Source organism: Oratosquilla oratoria, chromosome 7 (assembly GCF_046742065.1).
Source record: "Oratosquilla oratoria isolate Oo_2021 chromosome 7, ASM4674206v1, whole genome shotgun sequence".
Lineage (NCBI taxonomy): Eukaryota > Metazoa > Arthropoda > Malacostraca > Stomatopoda > Squillidae > Oratosquilla > Oratosquilla oratoria.
Genome location: NC_134783.1, coordinates 39,911,691 through 39,934,049, shown reverse-complemented (window position 1 = coordinate 39,934,049; position 22,359 = coordinate 39,911,691). Strand labels below are relative to the sequence as shown.

Here is a 22,359-nt window from a genome sequence, read left to right as displayed (position 1 = left end):
TTTGAGATGAGGTGCCTGAGAGGTATGATAGGGGTTACTAGGCTGGATAGAGTGAGAAATGAGGAGGTGAGGAGGAGGAGAGTGGGGGTGGAAAGGGAGTTGGGAGATCGGGTTGATGAAAGAGTATTGGGATGGTTTGGACACATGGAAAGAATGAGTGAAGAAAGATTAGTAAAAGAGGTGTGGAAAGCAGAGGTGGAAGGAGTGAACATGAGGGGGCGACCAAGGATGAGATGGATGGATTGGGTAAAAGGGGCATTGGGAAAGGGGAATGTCCATTGAGAAAGGATGGGAGGGGACAGAAGATAGGAGAATGGTTGTGTATTTACCTAGTTGTATTTTGCGGGAAGGGGAGCTACACTCATGGTGTCCCACCTTTGTATCTCGCAGTGTCTAGTTTGCTTTTATACTCATGATGGAGAGTGGGTGGGGGATGGGGGGTGAGGGAGTATGTGTGAAAAATAAATGGATGCAGCCCAATGGGATGTCTCCCTGTCTTCTCCATTTCAGAGAGGGGTTGGCCATAGTGGCCTTGCTGAGGGTGTATTGTATCTTGCAACACTGCTTCTGACCCAGGGCAGTGGATGAAATGCAGGGATGACCCATCATCCAGGAGGAGCCAAGATAAGAGAGAGGGAAGTGGGTGGATGGGTGTGGAGTATGTGGGGATGAAATGGGTGGGAGTGGTTTTTGTACCTTTGTTTTTTGGATACCTCCCTTATAAGGGGAAAAAACCTTTGGTATATGCACAGTATGTATGTAAATGTAAGGTAATGAGATGTACAAGGGGAGAAAGTGAGAGCAGACTGGAAGTGAGTATAAAGGGAGAGAGACTGGGTGTGAATGTGGCAGGGAAGGGAAGAGTGGAGGTGGAAAGGGAATGTAGATTGAGAGAAGCAAGTAAATGCCTTGGTGGATTAAAAAGTGTAATGAGAAGTAGAGATTAGGAAATGGATGCTAAGAGAAGATTATGTGAAGGAGTGATTGTACCAACAGCACTGTATGGGGCAGAAACATGGAACATTAAAGAGGAGGAATTTGAATGTATTTACCTAGTTGTATCTTACGGGAAGGGGGAGCAAAGCTCGTGGGGTCTCATTTTTGTATCTCTCCATATTCAGTTTGTTCTTAAATTCTTGTATTGTTTCTGCACACACATTTTTTTTTTCATCCAATGTGTTACATCTACCACTCTGTGGGGAAAGCTGTTCTTTTTCAGGTCCCTTCTATAATTGTCCTTTTTAAAGTTCTTTCCATGTCCTTTTGTGTTTCTCTTATCCCAATTTAGTAAGTCTTCTCTGTCAAGGACTTCCATGCCTTTCATAATTCTGTAGATGGTCAACAAGTCACCTCTCTCCAGTTCCAAAGTCAGCAACTCCAATTTTAACAACATTTCTTCATGTGAGAGTTTTGATAGTTCTGGGGCCTTCCTCATAGCTGCTCTCTGGATTTTCTCAATCTTCTTTATTTTTTTTTGTAGTGGGTGACCACAGGGTTGCTGCGTACTCCAATTTAGGCCTTATCATTGTGACTAGTATTTTTTTTTTATTTATTTTTTTTTATTATTATTTTTTTTTACCATTTCTTCATCCAAGTAGGTAAAAGTCACTTTTATTGCTCAAAGTAAATTATAGGTTTTGCTTACAATTTCGTTTATATGTTTGTCAGGGGACATCTTTTGTGATGATCACTCCCAGGTCTTTTTCAGATCCCTCTTTCTTTACTTCTTTTTCACCAATTTTATATCTTCCCAATATCCTTGTTTTACTTTTTCCAAACTCCATTAAGCTACATTTTTCAGTGTTGGATTCCACTTCTCACCTCTTACTCCATTCCCAAACCCTATTTAGATCTTTCTGTAATGATTCACATTTTGTTTCAGTACTCATTTTCTTTAACAGGTTTGCATCATCTGCAAAGAAGCTCATGTAACATTCCACTCCCTCGTCCATGTCATTCACATAAATGGCAAACATTATTGGAGCCAGCACTGATCCTTGTGGGACTCCACTAATTACCTCTTCCTGTGTAGAACTCTTATCTCTGAGCACCACTGTCATTTTTCTTCCATGCAAAAAGTCCTACATCCACTTCAGTAGTTTATCTTGTATCCCTCCTATGGTTTCCAGCTTTCTTAGTAGTTTTTTTGTGAGGGACTTTATCAAAAGCTTTTTGTAGATCTAGGAAAGCACAATCGGCCCCTCCGTCCCTTTCCTGTATTATATCTAGTAATCTTTAGTGAAAGCAGATCAAATTTATGGTGTATGTTCTTCCCTGTCTAAATCCAAATTGTCTTGGATTCAGTATATTATTACCCTCCAGATGTTTTATCCATCTACTTTTTATAACTTTTTTTGCAGATTTTAGCTACACTTGTAAGGGGAACTGGTCTCTAATTTGTTATATCTTCTTTATTTCCTCCTTTATAAATTTATATAATATCAAAATTTTTCTAGTCTTGTGCATTTTTCCTTCTTTGAGCGAACAACATATTATGTTGTATATTTTGTCTATTAGTTCTTTACATTCTTTTAATATCCAACTTGCTATTCCATCCAGGGCGTGTGATTTTCTGACATCGAGGTTTGTTATATGATCCATTATTTCCTTCCGTGTTATTATTATCTTCTTCACAGGGAGGATTTCACTTCTCTCTCTCCAACTGTTGTATTTTTTATTTAGTGAAACCTGACTTAAATTTTGCTAATAACTTCCATCATTTCAGTATCATCTGTATATTCAGTGTTCCCTTGGCATAGTTTCACTATTTCCTGCTTGTTTTTTAGTTTCCCATTTACTATAGAATAGATTTGGCTGATCTTTACATTTATCTATTATGTTTTTCTCATAGTTACTTTTTTCTTCCCTACATATTTTTACATATTCATTCCTTTGGTTAACATATAATTGCCACTTTCTAGGTTTCCCTGTCTTTTCTCTTCCAAGCTTTGTCTCTTCTATCTTTCACTTCACTGCACCTTCTGTTAAACCAGCACTTTATGTACACCCTTTCCTGTTTTTGTTATGTTACGTATTTCTCCATTCCTTTATAAATCTTCATCAGAATAATCCATTTTTCTTCCACTTGTGTTTTCTCTTTGTAGAATTTTTCCTAGTTCTCTTCAAGATTTTTTTTTAAGTTTCTCAAAGTCTGCCTCATCATATATCAGTCTACCCTTTCTGTGTTTCTCATTTCTATATATATATATATTTCCTCCTCTAATTCTAACTCAAATAGTATATGGTCACTTCGCAATTGGTTTCTGGTAATCAATTTTTTCTATCATTTCAGGTTTTGATATAAATATTAAATCTACTCTTTATAGCTCATTATTTCTAACTCTAGTGCTTTCCTTTACCCATTGTGTCATTGTATGTTCCATGGTCATGTCGAGTAATACATTTCCCCATTAATCCTCTCCACCTTTCACTGTTATCTCTTCCCAACATATTTCTTTGCAGTTAAAGTCACCCATGAATATTGCATTACTTCTATCCATCAGCATTTCATTTGATGAAGATTTAGTATCATTTAAAATTTTGAAATAATCTTTGTCAAAGACCCCATTTTTGGGTACACATATATCACTGCAAAATTTCTGCTTTTCATGTCATTGTCTTCCACTTTTACTGCGCTCATCTCTACCCTGTTCACTCTACATGTAACTTTCATCATATTTAAGTTTTTCTTAACCAGGAATATGACTCCTCCACCTTGTTTCTCCTCCCTATTTCGAAGCCAGTGTTTATATAATCCATGTCTAACACTGGTACAAGTGGACCTCTTAATTTTGTCTCCACAATTCTCATTGTGTTTGGTTTAGCTTCTAATAGGTAATCATTAAGTTAATTCAATCCTGAGATCAATCCATTTATATTTGTATATGCCACCTTTAATTTTCTACACCCTCTATGTCATTCTCTTATTTTTTTTTTTTTTTTTTTTTTTTTTTGTATACCATTTTATCAGTCTCATATCTTACACTTTCCAATAGAATTGCATTTTATTGATCTCCATTCTCTTGTTTTTCTGTAGCTTCATTTCTTAATGTCTTAAATTTTTCCCTTTCCTCAGCATTCATGCCTCTTTTTATCCATATATTTTTATAGTGTTTGCTTGCCAATTTTCCTGTTTTTATTAAGATTTCTTCTACCACTTGTGACTTTAATTTAATCTTGTGGTTGACTTTTTCCTTCTACATACTTACCCATCTGTGCACATCTTCTATTTCCTTGTCTATTTCCTGGTCACTATCCTGTACTTTTAGAACATTTATGCCAATTCTTTGTTCTCTTTTTCTCTCAGGAACCAATTTCAGTTATGTTTTTCCTTTAGACCATGAATTACTATACATTTTTTTTTTTTTTTTTTTTGTCTACTGTGTCTCTTGCTAGGTTTCCTTTTTGTTTAATTACCTTGATAACTGCATCTTTGGCCTTTTGCATCTGTTGATGAACTATTTCTTTGAAAATTATTGTATCTTTTTCCTTGTCCTTTTTCCAGTCATTCCTAAGTTGTTGAAATTCCTTTTCTCCTATGCTTTTTCCCGCTTCCATGGTCATTGTTTTAATCTTTTCATCTACTTCTTTCCTTATGGTCTCATTATTTGTGTTTTCATTTTTTTTTTTTTCCAATTTTTCATTTTCACATTTCAGCTTGGCCAGTTCTTTTTTTTAGTACACTAATTTCTTCTTTCATTTCATTGTTCACTTTCTTGTATTTTATTGTTTAAGTCATTATTCATTTTTCATAAATCGTTTGTTTCTTTTCTCCATGCATCATTCATATTTCTCACATCCCTATCTATGTCTATAAGTAAATCCGGAAAAATTACTTTCATCACCATTGTCAAATAGAAACCTTTTAGTACCTCTTGGTGATCTAAAATCTGGATTTATAGTCTGTTTTGGTTTCACACTGGTAGGCCACTCTGCATATCTGTTTACATTTGAACATAATGGTCGGCCATCTTGGGAATCTTCTGACCTGTTAACACTTTCCTCCATTTTTCTTTTATTTCTCACTTTTTACATTATGAATAAATATTTTGGATGTTCACAAACACTCCCCTGTCCATAGTTTACACTCTAGGTAATCTATAATTGAAGCACTGTTATGTCATTTTGTGAATATATGCATTTCACTGGAGCACCAAGTAATATGTGTTGTCACTACAATGACTGATGTGTGTGTGTCTATGTATTTACCTAGTTGTATTATTTGGAAAGAGAGCTATGCTTGTAGTGACCCATCTTTGTATCTTACAGCATCTAATTTTCTTTAAATTCTTGTATAGTTTTTGAACACACTGTTGCCTCATCCAATTTATTCCTGATATCTACCATTCTGTGTTGGAAACCATTTTTTTTTTTTTTATAGATATCTTCTATAACTGTCCTTTTTGTTTTTTTTTCATGTCCTCATGTATTTATTTACCTACCTAGTTGTATTTTGCAGGAGAAGAGCTATGCTCATAGAGACCTGCAGTGTTTGATGGATGGAATAAAAAGGGCATTAGGAAAGAGGGGAATGTCTATTGAGGAAGGATAGGTGAAGACAGAAGATAGGGGTGAGTGGGGAATGGTTGTGTATGAATGATGCTGTGATGCATGAAAGGGAGTGAGTGGAGGATGGGGGTGAAGGAGTATACATATATGCATAGAAAAATTAAGTTTTTTGGTTTTTAAATTGTCCTGACTTAGCTGTTGCCTCCTGATTTTTTTTTTCTGGCCATCCTCCGGAACCCTGCAAAATCAGGCAAAATTGTCCATGGTGTAAGGCGGGGGCTCAGACCTTCAGGTGAACTCACTTTACTTACAGCCAATCATTCATCTCCATTGCCATGACATCACTGCTCTTGGCCAATCAGTCCTCTCCATTGCCGTGATATCACAACTCTCGGCCAATCAGTCTTCTCTGTTGCCGTGATGTCACCACTCTCTCAGCCAATCAGGGGCTGGAGGGGGCATGTCCCCTTGAGGGATTTCCTGTTTTTGGTCTGATTTAGATCAATATCAATGCATAAGCTCGGCCCTTTGGGCAAGTTCACATTGCTCGCATGTACCTTCAGCACCCAGCCCTACGTGCTCTCAGCCAATCAGTTGCATGCTTTTTCAGCAATTTATTGTAGATAATTATGTTGAAGTAGAAGCACACAGACTATGTTTTATAGTCAATAACCAGGCATCTATATTCAGAGAAAGATGTGGCATATTAAAGGTGGACATTGCATCAGCCAAAGAAAGACCCTGGTGCGAGCAAGCATTACAGGTCAAGGCACTCCTGCCATAGCTGGTGCCTTGTGTGGAAAATAAATTGATGTAGCCTGAAGGGATTTCTCCCCATCTTCTCTTTTTCTGCACAAGGGGACAGAGAGGGGGTCACCGATTAAATGAAGTGACCTTGCTGTGGATGTGCTGTGTCTTGCAACACTACTTCTGACTCAGGGCAGTGGGTGAGATGCAGGGATGACCCATCATCCAGGAGGAGCCAAGACAAAAGGAAGAGGGGGGTGAATGGGAGTGGAGTATGTGGGGATGGAATGGGTGGGAGTGGATTATACCTTTGTTTTTTGGCTACCTCCCATGTAAGGAAAAAAAGCCTTTGGTAAATGTATGTATGATCTTCCATTTTTGAAGCCAAATTAGTTTATATGATTTAAGTAAGATAATTGGGTGACACTCACCAAGGCATCATTGTGCAGGAAAAAAGAAAAGAAAAGTTAAATACTGAACTCCTTTCCACAGCTGAAAACAGTTTACTATTGTCACCCAGAAAAAAAAAATATATACCACCTCCTGGCAGAGATCAATGAATGGGCCATATGTATGTGAATACAAGAAATGAAACTAAAGGTCAGTGACTCAAAATACAAGTTTGTGGTGTTGAACTTGGGGCATAGGTGATGCAGGTATTTCTATACATATCCGCTTGTACCATCTTCAACACTAAATACATCATTACTACCATGTGTCCCCTTCTCTGTATGATTTTACTTCTCTCTGTCACAGAGAGTGAATACATGCCTTGGCTGGCTACCTCTCTTATAAGGGGGAAGAACCCTTTTGGTGTATATATAAATAATCTTAGCACCATGATTAGTCATATAGGTAAAAATCCACATCTTGTGTAAATTTTTAATACATCTGAATTTATGTAATTTGGTGCTCATTGCAATGTATATTACTGCCTGTATTCTTTTTCTGTCTAGAATTTATAATCATTGGTCTCATATTTACCATTCCATGACAGATAGCTGATCCAATGCAAGGCTACTTTTTGCCAAAGATAAATATACGTGAACATTATCACCAGCTGAACTACTGTATAGCAAAATATAAGGATCGTAAGGAGAGGAAAATGTTCTTCATACGTAAGAAGGAAATTTTGATGATGTACCTCATTGTGAAGCTTGGGTGTTGTGTCCATTTGATAGCATCTAAGAAGCTTTAGTATGTTGTCCTGTTTCATTGACTTTTGTTGCCTGAGCCAGCTTTGTGTCTGGGAAACGCATTATTTCTCATGAAGTCTGATCTTTTAGAAATTGATTTAAATCATTTTACATTGGTAGGTAGAACATCTGTGTGGAATTGGGACTTCTTTATTCATCATATGTTGTGTTACTATTATGTTGAATGATATATAGTACAGTAGTGCTTATATGCTTCCTCGTGTATTTACCTATAGTTATATTTTACGTAGTTGTATCTTAAAGGAAGGGGAGCTATGCTTGTGGTGTCCCGTCTTTGTATCTCACAGTGGCTAGTATGCTCTTAACTTCGTGTATAGTTTTGCACACACTGTTGTTTTGTCCAGTTTGTTCCAGAGATCCACTGCTCTGTATGAAAAACTTTTTTATCAAGTCTTCTATAGCTATCCTTTTTGAGTTTCTTCCTATGTACCCTTGTATTTCTCTTATCCCAATTTAGTAAGTCCTCTCTATCAAGGACTTCTATGCCTTTCATAATTCAGTGGACGGTCAGCAGGTCACCTCCTTCTCTTCTTTGTTCCAGAGTCGGTAAATTCAGTTTTGACAGTCTCTCCTCATATGACAGGTTTGAAAGTGTTGGGACCATCTTTGTAGTTGCTCTCTGGATTCTTTCAATCTTCTTTATATTCTTTTTGGTACTTTTTGCAGCATATTCTAGTCTAGGCATTATCAGTATGACTAGTATTTTTTTTTTTTTTTTTTTTTCCCATTTCTTCATCCAAATAGGTAAAGGCCACCTTTATTGATCTTTGCAAGTTGTAGGATTCTCCAGCAATTTTGTTTATCTGTTCATCAGGGGACATGTCATTTATGATGATTACTCCCAGGTCTTTTTCAGATCCCCTTCCTTTACTTCCTTCATTCTGATTTTATATTGTCCTGATATTCTTTTTTACTCTTTCTGAATTCCATTATGCTACATTTCTTGATGTTGAAGTCTACTTCTCACTTTTGACTCCATTTCCAAACCTTGTTTAGGTCTCTGCAGTGATTTACAATCTGTTTCAGTATTCACTTTCCTCAGCAATTTAGTGTCATTTGCAAAGAAGCTCTCGTAACATTCCACATCTTCATCCATGTCATTCACTTCAATAGCAAACATTATTGGAGCCAATACTGATCCCTGTGAAATTCCACTAATCACCTCCTGCCAAACTGAACTTGTTTCTCTAAGCATTACCCTAATTTTCCTTCCATGCAAAAAACCTCCATCCAGTTTAGTAGTTTACCTTGTAGCCCTCCTATGTTTTCCATTTTTTAGGTAATTTTTTATGTGGCAATTTGTCAAAGGCTTTTTGTAAGTCTAGGAAAGCACAATCAGCCCATCCATCCCTTTCTTGTATTATATCTATTAGTTTTGAGTAGAAATAGATTAAAGTTGTAGCACATGATCTTCCCTAACTGAATCAAAATTGTCTCAGATTGATTATATTGTTCTCTTCCAGGTGCTTTATCCATCTGTTCTTAATAACTTTTTCACCAATTTTGGCTACAGTGCTTGTAAGGGAATCCAGTCTGTAATTTGTTGGATCTTCTTTGTTTCCTCCTTTAAATATTGGAATAATATTAGGATTTTTCCAGTCCTTTGGTATTTTTCTTTCCTTGAATAAGCAACTTATTATGTTATATATTTTGTCTATTAATTCTTCTTTACATTCTCTTAGTATCCAATTTGCTATTCCATCTGGGCTGTGTGATTTCCTGACATCAAGGTTCATTAATTGATCCATTATTTCTTTTTGTGTTATTTTTATTTCCCTCATGTTGGGGGATCACACTTTACTCCTTTCATTCCAATGCTGTGTTTTTTCTCTAGTGAAAACCGACTTGAAGTGATTGTTCATGACTTCAGCCATTTCTAAATCTTCTGTGTATTCTATATTTCCATGATGTAGTTTCACCATTTCCTGTTTATTTTTAAGTTTACCATTCACATATCTATAGAATAGCTTAGGTTGATTGTTACATTTTTTCTATGATACCTTTTTCATAGTTTCTTTTTTCCTCTGCACACTTTTACATATTCATTTCTTTGGTTGATGTATATTTGAGACTTGCTTTTTTTTTTATATTTTTTCTATCTTTTGCCTCACTACATCTTTTGTTGAACCAGCACTTATTATACACCTTTTCCTGTTTCTGTCTTGGTACGTATTTATCCACTCCTCCATTATAAATTTCCATCAAAATCATCCATTTCTCTTCCACTTGTGTCTCTTCATTGTAGAATTTTTCCCAATTTGCATTTTGAAAGAATTTCTTAAGTTCCCCAAAGTCTCTTTTGTTGTACATCAGTCTTCCTTTCTGTATTTCTCATTTTTTCTCTATATACAATTCCTCCTTTAGTTTAAATTCTATTATGTGATCACTCTTCCCAAATGGCATCTTGTGTTAAATTTGATCCACAATTTCAGGTTCTGTTGTAGATATTAAATCTAGTCTTGATGGTTCTTCAATACTTCTATATCTAGTATTTTACCCATTGTGTCATTGTATGTTCTACTGTATAGTCATTTCAAGTAATACATTTCCACATAGATCCTCTCCACCTTTCACTGTCATCTCTTACCAATAGATTTCTTTGCAGGTAAACTCTCCCGTAAGTACCAGGTTACCTCCATCCTTCAGTTTCTCATTTAATGAATGCCTTGTATCTTCTAACATTTTTGAATGCTCACCCTCTCTCCAAGAGCCAATTTCTGGGGGCACATAAATAACTACAATCTTTCTACATTTCATGTCGCTATTTTCAACTTTTATCATTATCATTTCCACACTTTTATCATTATTATTTCCATTTCCATACTGTCTGTAGCCTTTGTCACATTAAAAATTTTCATTACCAGAAACATGACTCTTCTTGCCTGTTTCTCATCTCTATTTTTAATCCAATGATTATATAATCCATGTCCAACACTATTTGATGGTAATGGACCCCTTAATTTCATCTCTAATTCCCATTATGTCTGGTTTTTCATCTGACAGGTAATCATTTAGTTCACTTAATCCTGAGATCAATCTGTCTGAATTAGTATAAGCCACTCTTAATTTTTTTTTCCTTTTCCATCTCGTTTCCTGTTTATTTTGTTTTGCTTACCCAAGTATACCATTCTCTCAGCCTCATGTCTAAGACTCTCCAATAGAACCCCTTTCTTTTAGCCTCTGTTCTCTTTGCATTTTTTTCTGTAGCTTCATCTCTTAGTGTCTTCTCTCTTTCTCTTTTCTCAACATTCATTTCTCTTTTTATCCATATGTTGTTGTAGTGTTCACTCTTTGCTAACTTTCCTGGTTTTGCTAGTATGTCTTCTACCATTTGTAACCTTAATTTTATCTTTAAAGGCTGATTTCTTTCTTTTGAATATTGTCCCATTCTATATATTTCTGTTTCCTTTTCTACACACAAACACTTGCCGCAGCCACCACAAACACATTACACCCGCTACACTACATAGCAGAACACCCACACACACCAAGAAACATTAAAACAACACCCAAAGACCTTTATCACGCACAGATACTCTCTTCTCTTCCTCCACAACCACCAAATACCAGCCTCCGGAAACATATTCATAATCATATCACTCACCGCTCCATTAACACACTGAAAGACAACACACTGCTGCATGCCAGACCCCCTGATATCCACCCTTCTGAATCCTCTCTCCCACGAAAGGACAGAGTCCACTTGGCCAGACTGCGGTGCGGTCACCACCCAGCACTTCTAAGCTACCAGAAGAGACTGTATGACCGCGTTGTGAACAGCTGCCCAGGATGTAACACACCCCATACCATACAACACATAATGGAAGACTGCATTATACACAATCATGCACGCAAACAACACAACATACGCTCTATAAAGGATTTGTGGGAAAACCCAGTTTCGGCTATGGCATTCCTTGGGGAGACAGGACTGCTCGGACAGACAGTCTAGGGAACGACAACAACAACAACAACTTCATGGTCTCCATCTTGTACTTATTTTAGAATTGTTATTGCTATTTTGTACTCAGTATCCAATATGGAGGCATTTTGTGAGTCTTATTGTTTGTAATGTACATACATTCTGAGAATCTGTCACTTTTACTATGAATAGATTCCACCTTTTGATCTGCTTATGGAAGCAGACTTTTTTCTGTCATGTACATTTAACTTTATCTACAGATGTTACTAATGCTTTTTGAAAAAAGCTGTCCAAATCTACAAATTCATATCTCTGTGTACTACTGATCTACTGACTATCTATAGAATCATGAAAGGAATGGAAATCCTTGATAGGAATGATTTACTATAAAGTGACAATGGAAAAATGAGGAAACGAAAAAAAAACTAAAAAAGAATAACTATAGAAGAGATCTAAAAAAAATAGCTTCCCACGCAGAGTACTGGATATCTGGAATAATCTAGATAAAGAAACAGTGTGTGTAAACACGATTCAAGATTTTAAGAAAAAACTTGATGCTGAAAGATACAAAGACGGGTCACCACGAGCATAGTTCCCTTCCTGTATAATACAACTAGGTAAATTTATCAAAGATGATCATATTTCTAAGATTTTTAAGGCTAAGATGAGAGGGAGAAAAGGATGGTGGATGGGAGTGGAATGGATAGGAGTGGATATGCACCTTTTGACTTGGCTATCTCCCTTATAAGGGGGAAAAAGCCTTTAGTATATAGATAGATCATATTTCTTCTTTTTCTTTCATTATTGTTAGTCCAAGGTTTTCCAGCCTATCTTCACAAGGGTCAGAACTGGCACTCATAATGTTCTTCATTTATATAGATAGCATAATTAAAGGTATGACAGAATACACTAGCATGTTTGCTCTCTTGCTCCATTCAAGTATCATTCCTTTCCCCGACTTCATTGACAAACTCCCATAATTTTGCATTTATCCATATCTATATATTCTGAAACTTGTCCTTATCAGCTAATTCCCATGTATTGATAAGGTATATTACTAATGACTATTATGGAAATTAGAGCATAAGGCTGGACTTAAGGGAACATCTTGGAATGGATGAGGGATTTCATAAAAGACTGATACACTAGGACTTCTAAAGGTCAGGATGGAAGGAAGTGGTTAGTGGAATCCTGCAAGGGACAGCACCAGTGTCCATGATATTCTTGATTTACATAAATGACATGATGGAAAGAACAACAAAGTACACTAATATGTGTGCAAATAACAAAGATTGTGAAGAAAATAAAAGATGAAGAATATTACAAGTTATGATAAAAAGAACAAGAGAGACTATATGGCTTCATCAGTATACAGCAATGTACTTCACTTCACCTGTGTAGTTCCATTTTACAAGGGAGTGTAGTAGTTTCAGAGGGATCAGTTTGTTAACCACTTCCATATGGTGACGCCTACGTAGGCGTCACGAGGAGCAAGTGGGTACGTGATTATATTTATTGTAGTCTTACCTACGTAACCTCCATTCTCTCTAAACTGGCTTCATCATATTTTCTATGGTTATCAAAATTCACGGGTGAAAGAGAACAAACGATTGAGCACTGACTTTATTTTTTATAATACGATTATCATGATGTAACATCGCACGTCGGGCAGCTAATGCTGCCAGACGTGCGATGTGCCCCGGAGTGAAGAGGTTAAGTGTAGTTAGGAAGGCTTATGGGAGGGTCTTGATTGAGAGGATTAACCACTTCACTACGGAACTTAAATCTCACGGGCAGCAGCCAATACCAGCCGTATGACGTGTCGTAATAATACTGCATCATAAAATATAGTCATGGCTTATATCGATCGTTCTCTCTTTCACCCGTGAATTTTGAAAACCACAGAGAATGGGATTAAGAGCAGATTAGGGAGAATGTAAAAACACCGGGGCGACTACAATAAATATAATCAAGACGCTGATATGGCAGCGTCGCGAATCCTCTTGCTCCTCATGACGCCTACGTGTGCGGCACCATATGGAAGGGGTTAAGAGAGGAACAGAGGGAGTAATTGGTGAGGAACAGTGGGTCTAGGACAGGTATGTGTTATTTGGATCAGATTTTTGTGGTAAGACAGATATGTGAGAAAGCTATAGGAAAAGCTAAGGATGTTTTTTGGGCTTTTATGGATCTGGAAAAGGCTTATGACAGGGTAGACAGGAAGGCACTGTGGGAGGTACTGCAGATATATGGGATAGGAGGAGCAGTAGAGCTTGTTTTAGAATCAGAAATGGAGAGAGTGAGTGGTTTGAGGTAAAGGTGGGATTTCATTAGGGATGTGTTATGTTGCCTTGGCTGTTCAATTTATACCATGTACATGGATGGGGTGGTGCGAGGGGTAAATGTAAGGCTAGTGGGTTGGGGATTGAAGATGGTTAAAGAAAATGGAGAAAAGTGGGAGATAAGCTAGTTGTTTTTTGCTGATGACACTGCTTGTAACAGGATCAGAGGAGGGATTAAGCGAGTTAGTGACAGAGTTTGAGAAGGTGTGTGAAAGAAGGAAGTTGAAGATAAATGTGGGTAAAAGTAAGGTGATGAGCTGTACAAGAGGAGAAAGTGGGAGCAGACTGGAAGTGAGTGTTAAGGTAGAGAGACTGGAGGAAGTGGATAGTTTTAGATACTTAGGTGCAGATGTGGCTAGAAAGGGAGTGACCCATCTTTGTATCTTTCAGCATCTAGTTTATTCTTGAATTCTTGTATGGTTTTTGCACATACTATTGTCTCATCCAATTTGTTCCAGATGTGGGAAACTTTTTTTTTCAGATCTCTTTTATAACTATCCTTTTTGAGTTTCTTTTCATATCCTCTTGTTTTTCTTTTAGCCCACTGATAAATCTTGTTAAGGACTTCCATACCTTTCATGATTCTTTAAATAGCCAGTAGATCTCCTCTCTCTCTTCTTTGTTCCAGGTTTGGTTGATTTATGGAATTTTTGGCTCGAAGGCCAAGCGCCGGAGCCGGTAGGCCATTCAGCGCATATTTATCTTTTAGATAAAAATTCAAGTAAAACAGTTAAAACAATAAACATTCACGAACACACATCAACAACATACACTCACAAGCATTCATATACACAATTTTAAATTTCATAAAATAAATTTATGTCTTTTAAAAACTTTAAAACATTCTTCACACGAGCTTCCTCCCCTAAAATTTCTTTAAAAGATAAATCTGTTAAAAAATCTGCCCTGCGCTTATTAGAGAATGCAGGGCACTGAATTAAAATGTGTCTTATTGTCAAAACTACTTGGCAAGTGGGACATTGGGGGGCCAGCCTTTCTGCTCCACTTGCCATTAAAAATTTATGAGTAATGTAGGAATGGCCAATTCTCAGTCTTGTCAAGACAATGCTTGACCTTCTGTCCAAAGGAGGACACTTCCAAGGGTTCACTAAGGGGTGAATCTCTTTTAATTTATAACTACCCTCCAGCCTTGTCCATTGCTCTTGCCACTTCTCCATTGTATAACAATGGATCACTTGTTTCAAGTCCATATGTGGGACTTTTCGGTCTGTTATATGGCTGAGCCTAGTGGCGGCTTTGGCTGCAGCATCGGCCTTTTCATTTCCAGTGACACCCACATGGGACGGCACCCAGCAAAAGTTTACTTTTATCTTCTTTCTGTTGTTGATGAGAATCAACCATTCCTGTATTTCTTGGACTAAAAAATGATGAGGCAACAAATTATTTACAGAGGATAGAACGCTCATGGAATCCGTAAAAACAACAACATTACTACCACACGGAACAGAATTAAAAACAAATTTGAGGGCGTTGCTGACTGCCAGCAGTTCAGCAGTAAAAACAGAGCTAAAATCAGGCAACTTTCTCTTTAAAACTGTGCTATCAGATACAACAGCACAACCAACACCATCTTGGGATTTTGATCCATCTGTATAAATAAAAATTGCATCAGCATGTACTGATAAATGTTCTAAAAATTCACTTTTTAGCTCTACAGCAGTTCTATTTTTCTTCTTTTTAAGAGGACATATTTCAGTGGGGCATCGGTTCCAAGGAGGGAATTTGGGAGGCGTGATCTCAGCAATTGTGTTAGGAACAAGTCCTACCTTCTCTGTCCCAACTTCACATCTCACTTCTAAAGGTTTCGGCAGAGTACTTTTCCTTGGAGCTCTGTCTACCGGCTGCTTTACAAATTTGAAGTTTGGATTCTGTTTGGATGTCAAGACACGAGATATATATCTAAGGCTTAATTTCTCCCTGCGAATATACAGGGGAGGAATTCCTGTGTCCAGATACAAGCTATCCACTGGAGATGTTCTATAGGCTCCCGAACAGATCCGTAAAGCCATATTGTGGACTATATCAAGCTTCTTCAGTGAACTTTTACATGCTGATCCATAAATTTGACATCCGTAATCCATTTTGCTAAGGCACAATGTTTGGTAAAGCCTTATTAAAGTTACACGATCTCCTCCCCAGTTGAAACGAGACACTACCTTTAGTATATTAAGTTGCTGTTTAACAGTGTATACAACCTCGTTTATGTGATTTGTGAATGTCAACCTTTTATCCAAAACCAGACCCAAGTATTTTACTTGATCTTCATACGGTAATATGACACCCTCTAAGAATAGTGTTGGTATTTCTTCCTTGCGTCTTAGTCTGGAAAACCTTATGGTTTTGGTTTTTTCAGCAGAGAATCTGAAGCCCCTGCAATTAGCCCATGCTGTTGCTAAGTTAATAACCTCTTGAATCTTTTGGCCCGTTTCTAATGTTGTCGATTTGCTGCACACAATAGCGAAGTCATCAGCATAAGCCAATCCATGAACTCCTGTGGGAACTTGCTCTAATAAACTATTAATGGCTATGCTGAAGAGTGTAGGACTCAGAACACTTCCTTGGGGAATCCCTTCCTCTTGGAGATATGCACAAGAGAAAGAAGAGCCCACTCGGACTTTTAGATAACGGTCAGACAAGAAGTCCTTTAAACAATTGAACATATTACCCCCGATACCCCACTCTGCAACTTGCTTCAGAATGCCTCCCCGCCAGGTAGTATCGTAGGCATTTTTCAAGTCAAAAAACACAGCAATGCTAGAGTTCTCAATTGCAAAGGCATTCTGGATCTCACAAGTGATAAAAAGTAAGGGGTCGAGTGCACTTATTTCTTCAAAATCCAAACTGTCTGTTAGATAGCAGATTTTTAGATTCCAAAAACCAAACTAAACGCGTATTAACCATTCTTTCATAGATCTTACAAATGCAGCTAGTGAGAGCAATAGGTCTGTAACTTTGTGGGTCATGAGAGTCTTTTCCTGCCTTTAAGATTCCTATGATGATTGAAGTCTTCCAAGATTTAGGAGAAGATCCAGAAGACCAAAAACCGTTCAGCACATTTAAAAGGAATTTCTTCGACGATATGGATAAGTGACCAACCATGGAATAAAGAATGTCATCCTCTCCAGGAGAGGTTGGGGAGGATAAAGATAAAGCATGATCCATTTCTTCCAAGGTGAAGAGAAGATTATATGCCTCCAAGTTCGTATTGGTAGGAGGAATAATTGTGGTCTTGGCTCTAATTCTTCTGAAATCATCTGAATAATGTAGTGGGCTTGAAATACCAGCATAATGTCTTCCAAAAGCCTCTGCTACTTCTCTTGTATCTGATATAAAAGAGTCATTTATCTTCAGAATGGGTAAAGGAGATGGAGTAAACTTTCCTTGTAATTTTCCAATCCTATTCCATACTAAGGTAGGGGAAGAGTCATATTTCAATTCGCTAATATATTTAATGAAGGATTCCCTCCTTGCTTTCTTGAAGATTTTCTTCTGCTTTGCTCGAGCTCTTCTGTACGTTATCTTATTGACTAAACAAGGGTATCTCCGATATCTCTTATAGCAAGTTCTTGTAATCTTTCTGCTTAAAGTACATTCATCGCTCCACCAGGGGACTACTGGGCGTTGAGGTTTACCAGCTGTCCTAGGAATGGAAGAGAAAGTATCATATCTACCAGGTAGTCATATGCATCACAGTTACTACCAAAATCGCTAGTCTTATAATTAATCTCTGTGGATCTCCTAAATAATTCTCAATTAGCCTCTCCTGTCTTCCATTTAGGTAAGCAAGAGGAGGGAGTGTTCTTTAAATATTTGATATGGATAGGCCAGTGGTCGCTACCATGTAAATCTTCATCTATTGACCAACTGTAGTCTAATCTTAAGGCTGATGAACAAATAGTTAGGTCTATAGCAGAACTTGAGTTGTGAAAGACATCAAACCTAGTTTTGGAACAGTCATTCATCAAAATGACATTGTTATTATCAATAAATTCTTCAATTATATTGCCCCAGGGGTCACACCTTGATTCACCCCATAGAGGGTGCTTGGCGTTAAAGTCACCTATTAGAATAAAAGGCTCAGGGAGCTGGTCAACCAAAGATTGTAGGTCATTTAACTCAAACTGACGGGGGTGGTTATATATGTCTACGAGTTGATCTTCCAGTTCAGGTTCCAAATACAAAGAACATAAAGTGATCCATTTAGTGGTAAAGATTTGTACTGCACAAGCTTGCAACACCAAATGTAGGTGGACACTTCCGTGGTTTACAGATTTCTTAACAATGATATCAGTACCTCCATGGGCACGGCCCCCAATCATAGGAGGAGATATGTAAAATTTATAATTAAGTCCAACATTAGGGGATAAATTGCCAAGCATAGTTTCTTGCAGACAAAAAACAGACACATCATGTTCTTTAAAGAAAATCCTAACCTGCTCTTGATGAGAATTAAAACCTTGAATATTCCATTGAATTATGGACATTATACCGTTTTCTTTTTCTTTTTTGGGTCTACTGGTCTGGTAAGAGAAGTCTGGGAGAGAGAGGGTTTACAAGGTGGGTTCTTTTCTAATTTCTTTGCTTTCGCGGGTGGCATCCTCCTCTCTGACAATGGTCCGACCAACGATGTAGAGTCTGGGTTATTAGTTTCTTTCTTAGATTGCTTATCACGATTTGGGGAAGAAGATGGAGATGAGGGTGGACTGTGGAGTCTTTTACTGCGCACAGCTTCAGACTCCATAGCTTTGATTCTGTGCGCCTCAACTGAGTGAGGCACATCAGTCTGTGATCCCTTTATTGGGGGGCCTCCCGAGTTTGGAAGTTTGACTGATTGAGAGGAGGCTTTATTAGAGGAACCCTGTGGGGTTTCAGCAATGAGAACTTTAGGTGCCCCTCTAGATGGGGCAGGAGACATTCCCTCAACTGGGGATGAGAGAACCTCCGCAGAGGAGGGTTGAGGAGTACTACAATTTCCAAGTTGTGGAGAAGAACGATTTGGTCTAGTAGTGACTCTTTCACGTTGAGGCTTGGGTTCAGCATTTGGTTGATCCTCATTGCTTCTGTGCACCTCTACTGAGTGAGGCACACTAGTCAGCAATCCCTCTACTGGGGAGTCCCCCAAGTCTGGAAGAGAGATTGCCTGAGAGGAGGCTTCATTAGAAGAAGCCTGTGAGGTTTCTACAATAGAAACCTTAGGTGCCCCTCCAGATGGGGCAGGGGACACCCCTTCAACAAGGGGTGGGGAAACCTCCGCACAGGAGGGTTCAGAAGTATTACAAATTCCTAGTTGAGAAGAAAGACCATTAGGTTTCATAGTAACAGTTTTACACTGAGGCTTGGGTTCAGTGTTAACAGAAGAATTCATATTAGCATTTCTATTTCTATTGCCTTCTACAGTTGGCTGATCCACTATACTATTCGTTTTAACAACATCACTGTATCATTTGGAATTACTTAATAGTCTTTTAGCATGTCCTACACTTATATGTTCTGCATGAGCTTTTAGTAGTATTTCCTGTTCCTTCTTATAAATTACACAGTTCTTATCTCTGGCATCATGCTCTTCTTTACAATTTATACAAACTGTTGGGCGGGAACAATCCCCATGCTCAGGCTGAGCACATATCAAACACACTTTGTCCCTTGCACATCTGCGGGAAGGATGGCCAAAACCATAGCAGTTAAAGCACTGAAGGGGACGGGGCTTAAACTGCTTCACATAAACAATCTCTTTTTCTATCTCTACATAATGAGGTAGATCTTCACCACAAAAACTTAGGATAATCATAGAAGAACGAGGGATTTTAGCAACCTTCCAAACATTAGTTGGACACATTTCTAAAATTTCTTCTTCATCAAAGTCATACAGATCTCTATTAAAAATTACCCCTTTGGCATAACTAAAGGTATAGTGGGGTTTGACTTCCTTAATGTCGGATTTCTGTTTCAAGTTAAGCACCATGGCAGCTTGTTCATAAGATTTTACATGAATTAGGAAGGAATTTCTTCCAAATCGTGATACCTGGGAGTTATTCAAATTACCAGAGCCAAGGTGACTCTTCAAGAATCTTCTAAACTCGAACAAGTTAGCACGTTCTTTTGCAAGAGTGACAATAAGCCACTTAGCTGGATTAGGAGGCCTCTGCACACTTTCCTTCCTTTCCTCTACCTTTCCCCTCTCCGTCCTCGCCTTATATGCAAAGGGGGACGGAGAGGGGGGGTCGCCGATTAAATGAAGTGGCCTCGCTGTGGATGTACTGTGTCTTGCGACACTGCTTCTGACCCAGGGCGGTGGGCAGGGTGCAGGGATGACCCGTCATCCAGGAGGTGCTAAGATGAGAGGAAGGGTGGGAGGGGTGTGGAGTGTATTTAGGGATGAAATGGGTGGGAGTGTTTTTATGCCTTTCCCTTTTTGGCTACCTCCCTTGGAAGGGGGAAAAAGCCTTGGTATATGTATGTACTTATTAATTATTTATGTGGTACCTTGTCTAAAGCTTTCTGCAAATCCAGGAAAGCACAGTTTGCCCATCCATCTCTTTCTTGTATTATCTCAATTAGTCTCGAGTAAAAGCAGATTAGATTTGTGGTGCATGATCTTCCACTTCTAAAACCAAATTGTTTGGGATTTATTATTTTATTTTCTTCCAAGTGTTTGGTCCATCTGTTCCTGATAATCTTTTCGCATATTTTTGCTAATGTGCTTGTGAGGGACACTGGTCTAAAGTTTGTAAGATCTTCCCTGTTTCCTCCTTTGTGTATTGGTACTATGTTTGCATCTCTCCAATCTTGCGGTACCTTTCCCTCTTTTAATGAGAAGTCTATTATCTTGTGTAGTTTATCTGTCAGTTTGTTTGAGGTGAGGTGTCTGAGAGGTATGATAGGGGTTACTAGGCTGAATAGAGTGAGAAACGAGAAGTTGAAGAGGGGTACAGGGTTGGAAAGGGAGTTGGGAGATAGGGTTGATGAAGGAGTATTGGGATGGTTTGGACACATGGAAAGAAAGAGTGAAAAGGGATTGGTGGGAGAGGTGTGGAAGGAGTGAACATGAAGGGGTGACCAAGGATGAGATGAGATGGATGGGGTAAAAGGGGCATTGGAAAAGAGGGAAATGCCTGTTGAGGAAGGATGGGAAAGGACAGAAGATAGGGGTGAATGGAGAATAGTTGTGTATGGATGATGCTGTGATGCATGAGGGGGAGTGTGTGGGGGGGATGGGGGGTGAGGGAGTATGTGTGAAAAATAAATTGATGTAGCCCATTTCTGCATGAGGGGGCAGAGATTGGGGGTCGCTGATTTAATAAAGGGGCCTTGCTGTGGATGTGCTGCATCTTGTGATACTGCTTCTGTCCCAGGGCAGTGGGGGAGATGCAGGGATGACCCATCATCTAGGAGGAGCTAAGATAAGAGGGAAGGAAGGGGGTGGATGGGAGTGGAGAATGTGGGGATGGAGTGGGTGGGAGTGTTTTTTTTTTCCTACCTCCCTTGTAAGGGGGGGGGGGAAGTCTTTGGTACATGTATGTATGTACATCACCAAAAATTGTATAGTATTGGCAAAGTGCAAAAGTACAAAGAGACCATCAGTGATTTATTCAATTGTATTAAATAATATGTATTCAATGGTAATATGTATTCAAATAATATGTATACAATGGCTTTTCCCCTTTACAAGGGAGATAGCCAAAAACAAAGACATAAAATCCACTTCCACCAAATCCATCGCCACATACTCCACTCCCATTCACCCCCCTCTTATCTTGGCTCCTCCTGAATGACAGGTCATCCCTGCATCTCACTCACTGCCCAAGGTCAGAAGCAATGTAGCATGACACAGCACATCCACAGCAAGGCTACTTCATTTAATCAGTAACCCCCCCCTCTCTGTCCCCTCATACAGAAAAAAGAGAAGACAGTGAGAAATCACTTTGAGTGGTGTCAAAATATCATTCACACATACAACCCCACCCCTCATCCCCCACCCACTCCTTTCCATGCATCACATCATCATCCATACATGACCACTCTCCACTCACCCCTATCTTAATTCTGTCTTTTCCCTTCCTTTCTCAACAAACAATACCCTCTTTACCAATGTCCATTTTACCCCATCCATCCATCTCATCCTCAGTTGCCCCCTCATGTTCACTCCTTTCACCTCTGCCTTCCACACCTCTTTTACTAATCTTTCTTCACTCATTCTTTCCATGTGCTCAAACCATCCCAATACTCTTTAATCAACCCTATCTCCCAACTCCCTTTCCACCTCTGCTCTCCTCACCTCCTCATTTCTCACTCTATCTAGCCTAGTAACCTCCACCATACTTCTCAGTCATTTCATCTCAAACACGTTTAAACTCTTCCTCTCTTATATTCCATGTTTCTGCCCCATACAATGCAGTTGGTACAATCACTCCATACAATATGCTCTTAGCATCCATTACACTGGTCAACAAAATTTATTAAGATTCTTGTCCCACAAGCAAAAGGTGGTGAACTTGATAGAATGTTTCCTGCTGATTTCAAATATGTTTTCAGAATTTTTCTTTCAGGCATAGATTTTCTGTGGTACAATATTAAATTTTAAATAATTCTAACTGATAAATGA

At 38.5% G+C, this 22,359-nt stretch overlaps 1 protein-coding gene across 6 annotated transcripts in view; it reads left to right on the top strand.

The window, feature by feature from the left end:
• LOC143027089 (vascular endothelial growth factor receptor 1-like) overlaps positions 1–22,359 on the top strand; it is a 269,766-nt gene that overhangs the window by 108,415 nt on the left and 138,992 nt on the right. For 4 of the 6 annotated variants that reach the window (XM_076188039.1, XM_076188042.1, XM_076188038.1 and 1 more), the window contains exon 7: positions 7,253–7,373. The exons of the other annotated variants lie outside the window; for them this stretch is intronic. In XM_076188039.1, coding sequence (XP_076044154.1) covers positions 7,253–7,373 — 121 coding nt within the window. The remainder of the gene's footprint in view (positions 1–7,252; positions 7,374–22,359) is intronic. 6 annotated transcript variants of the gene reach the window in all.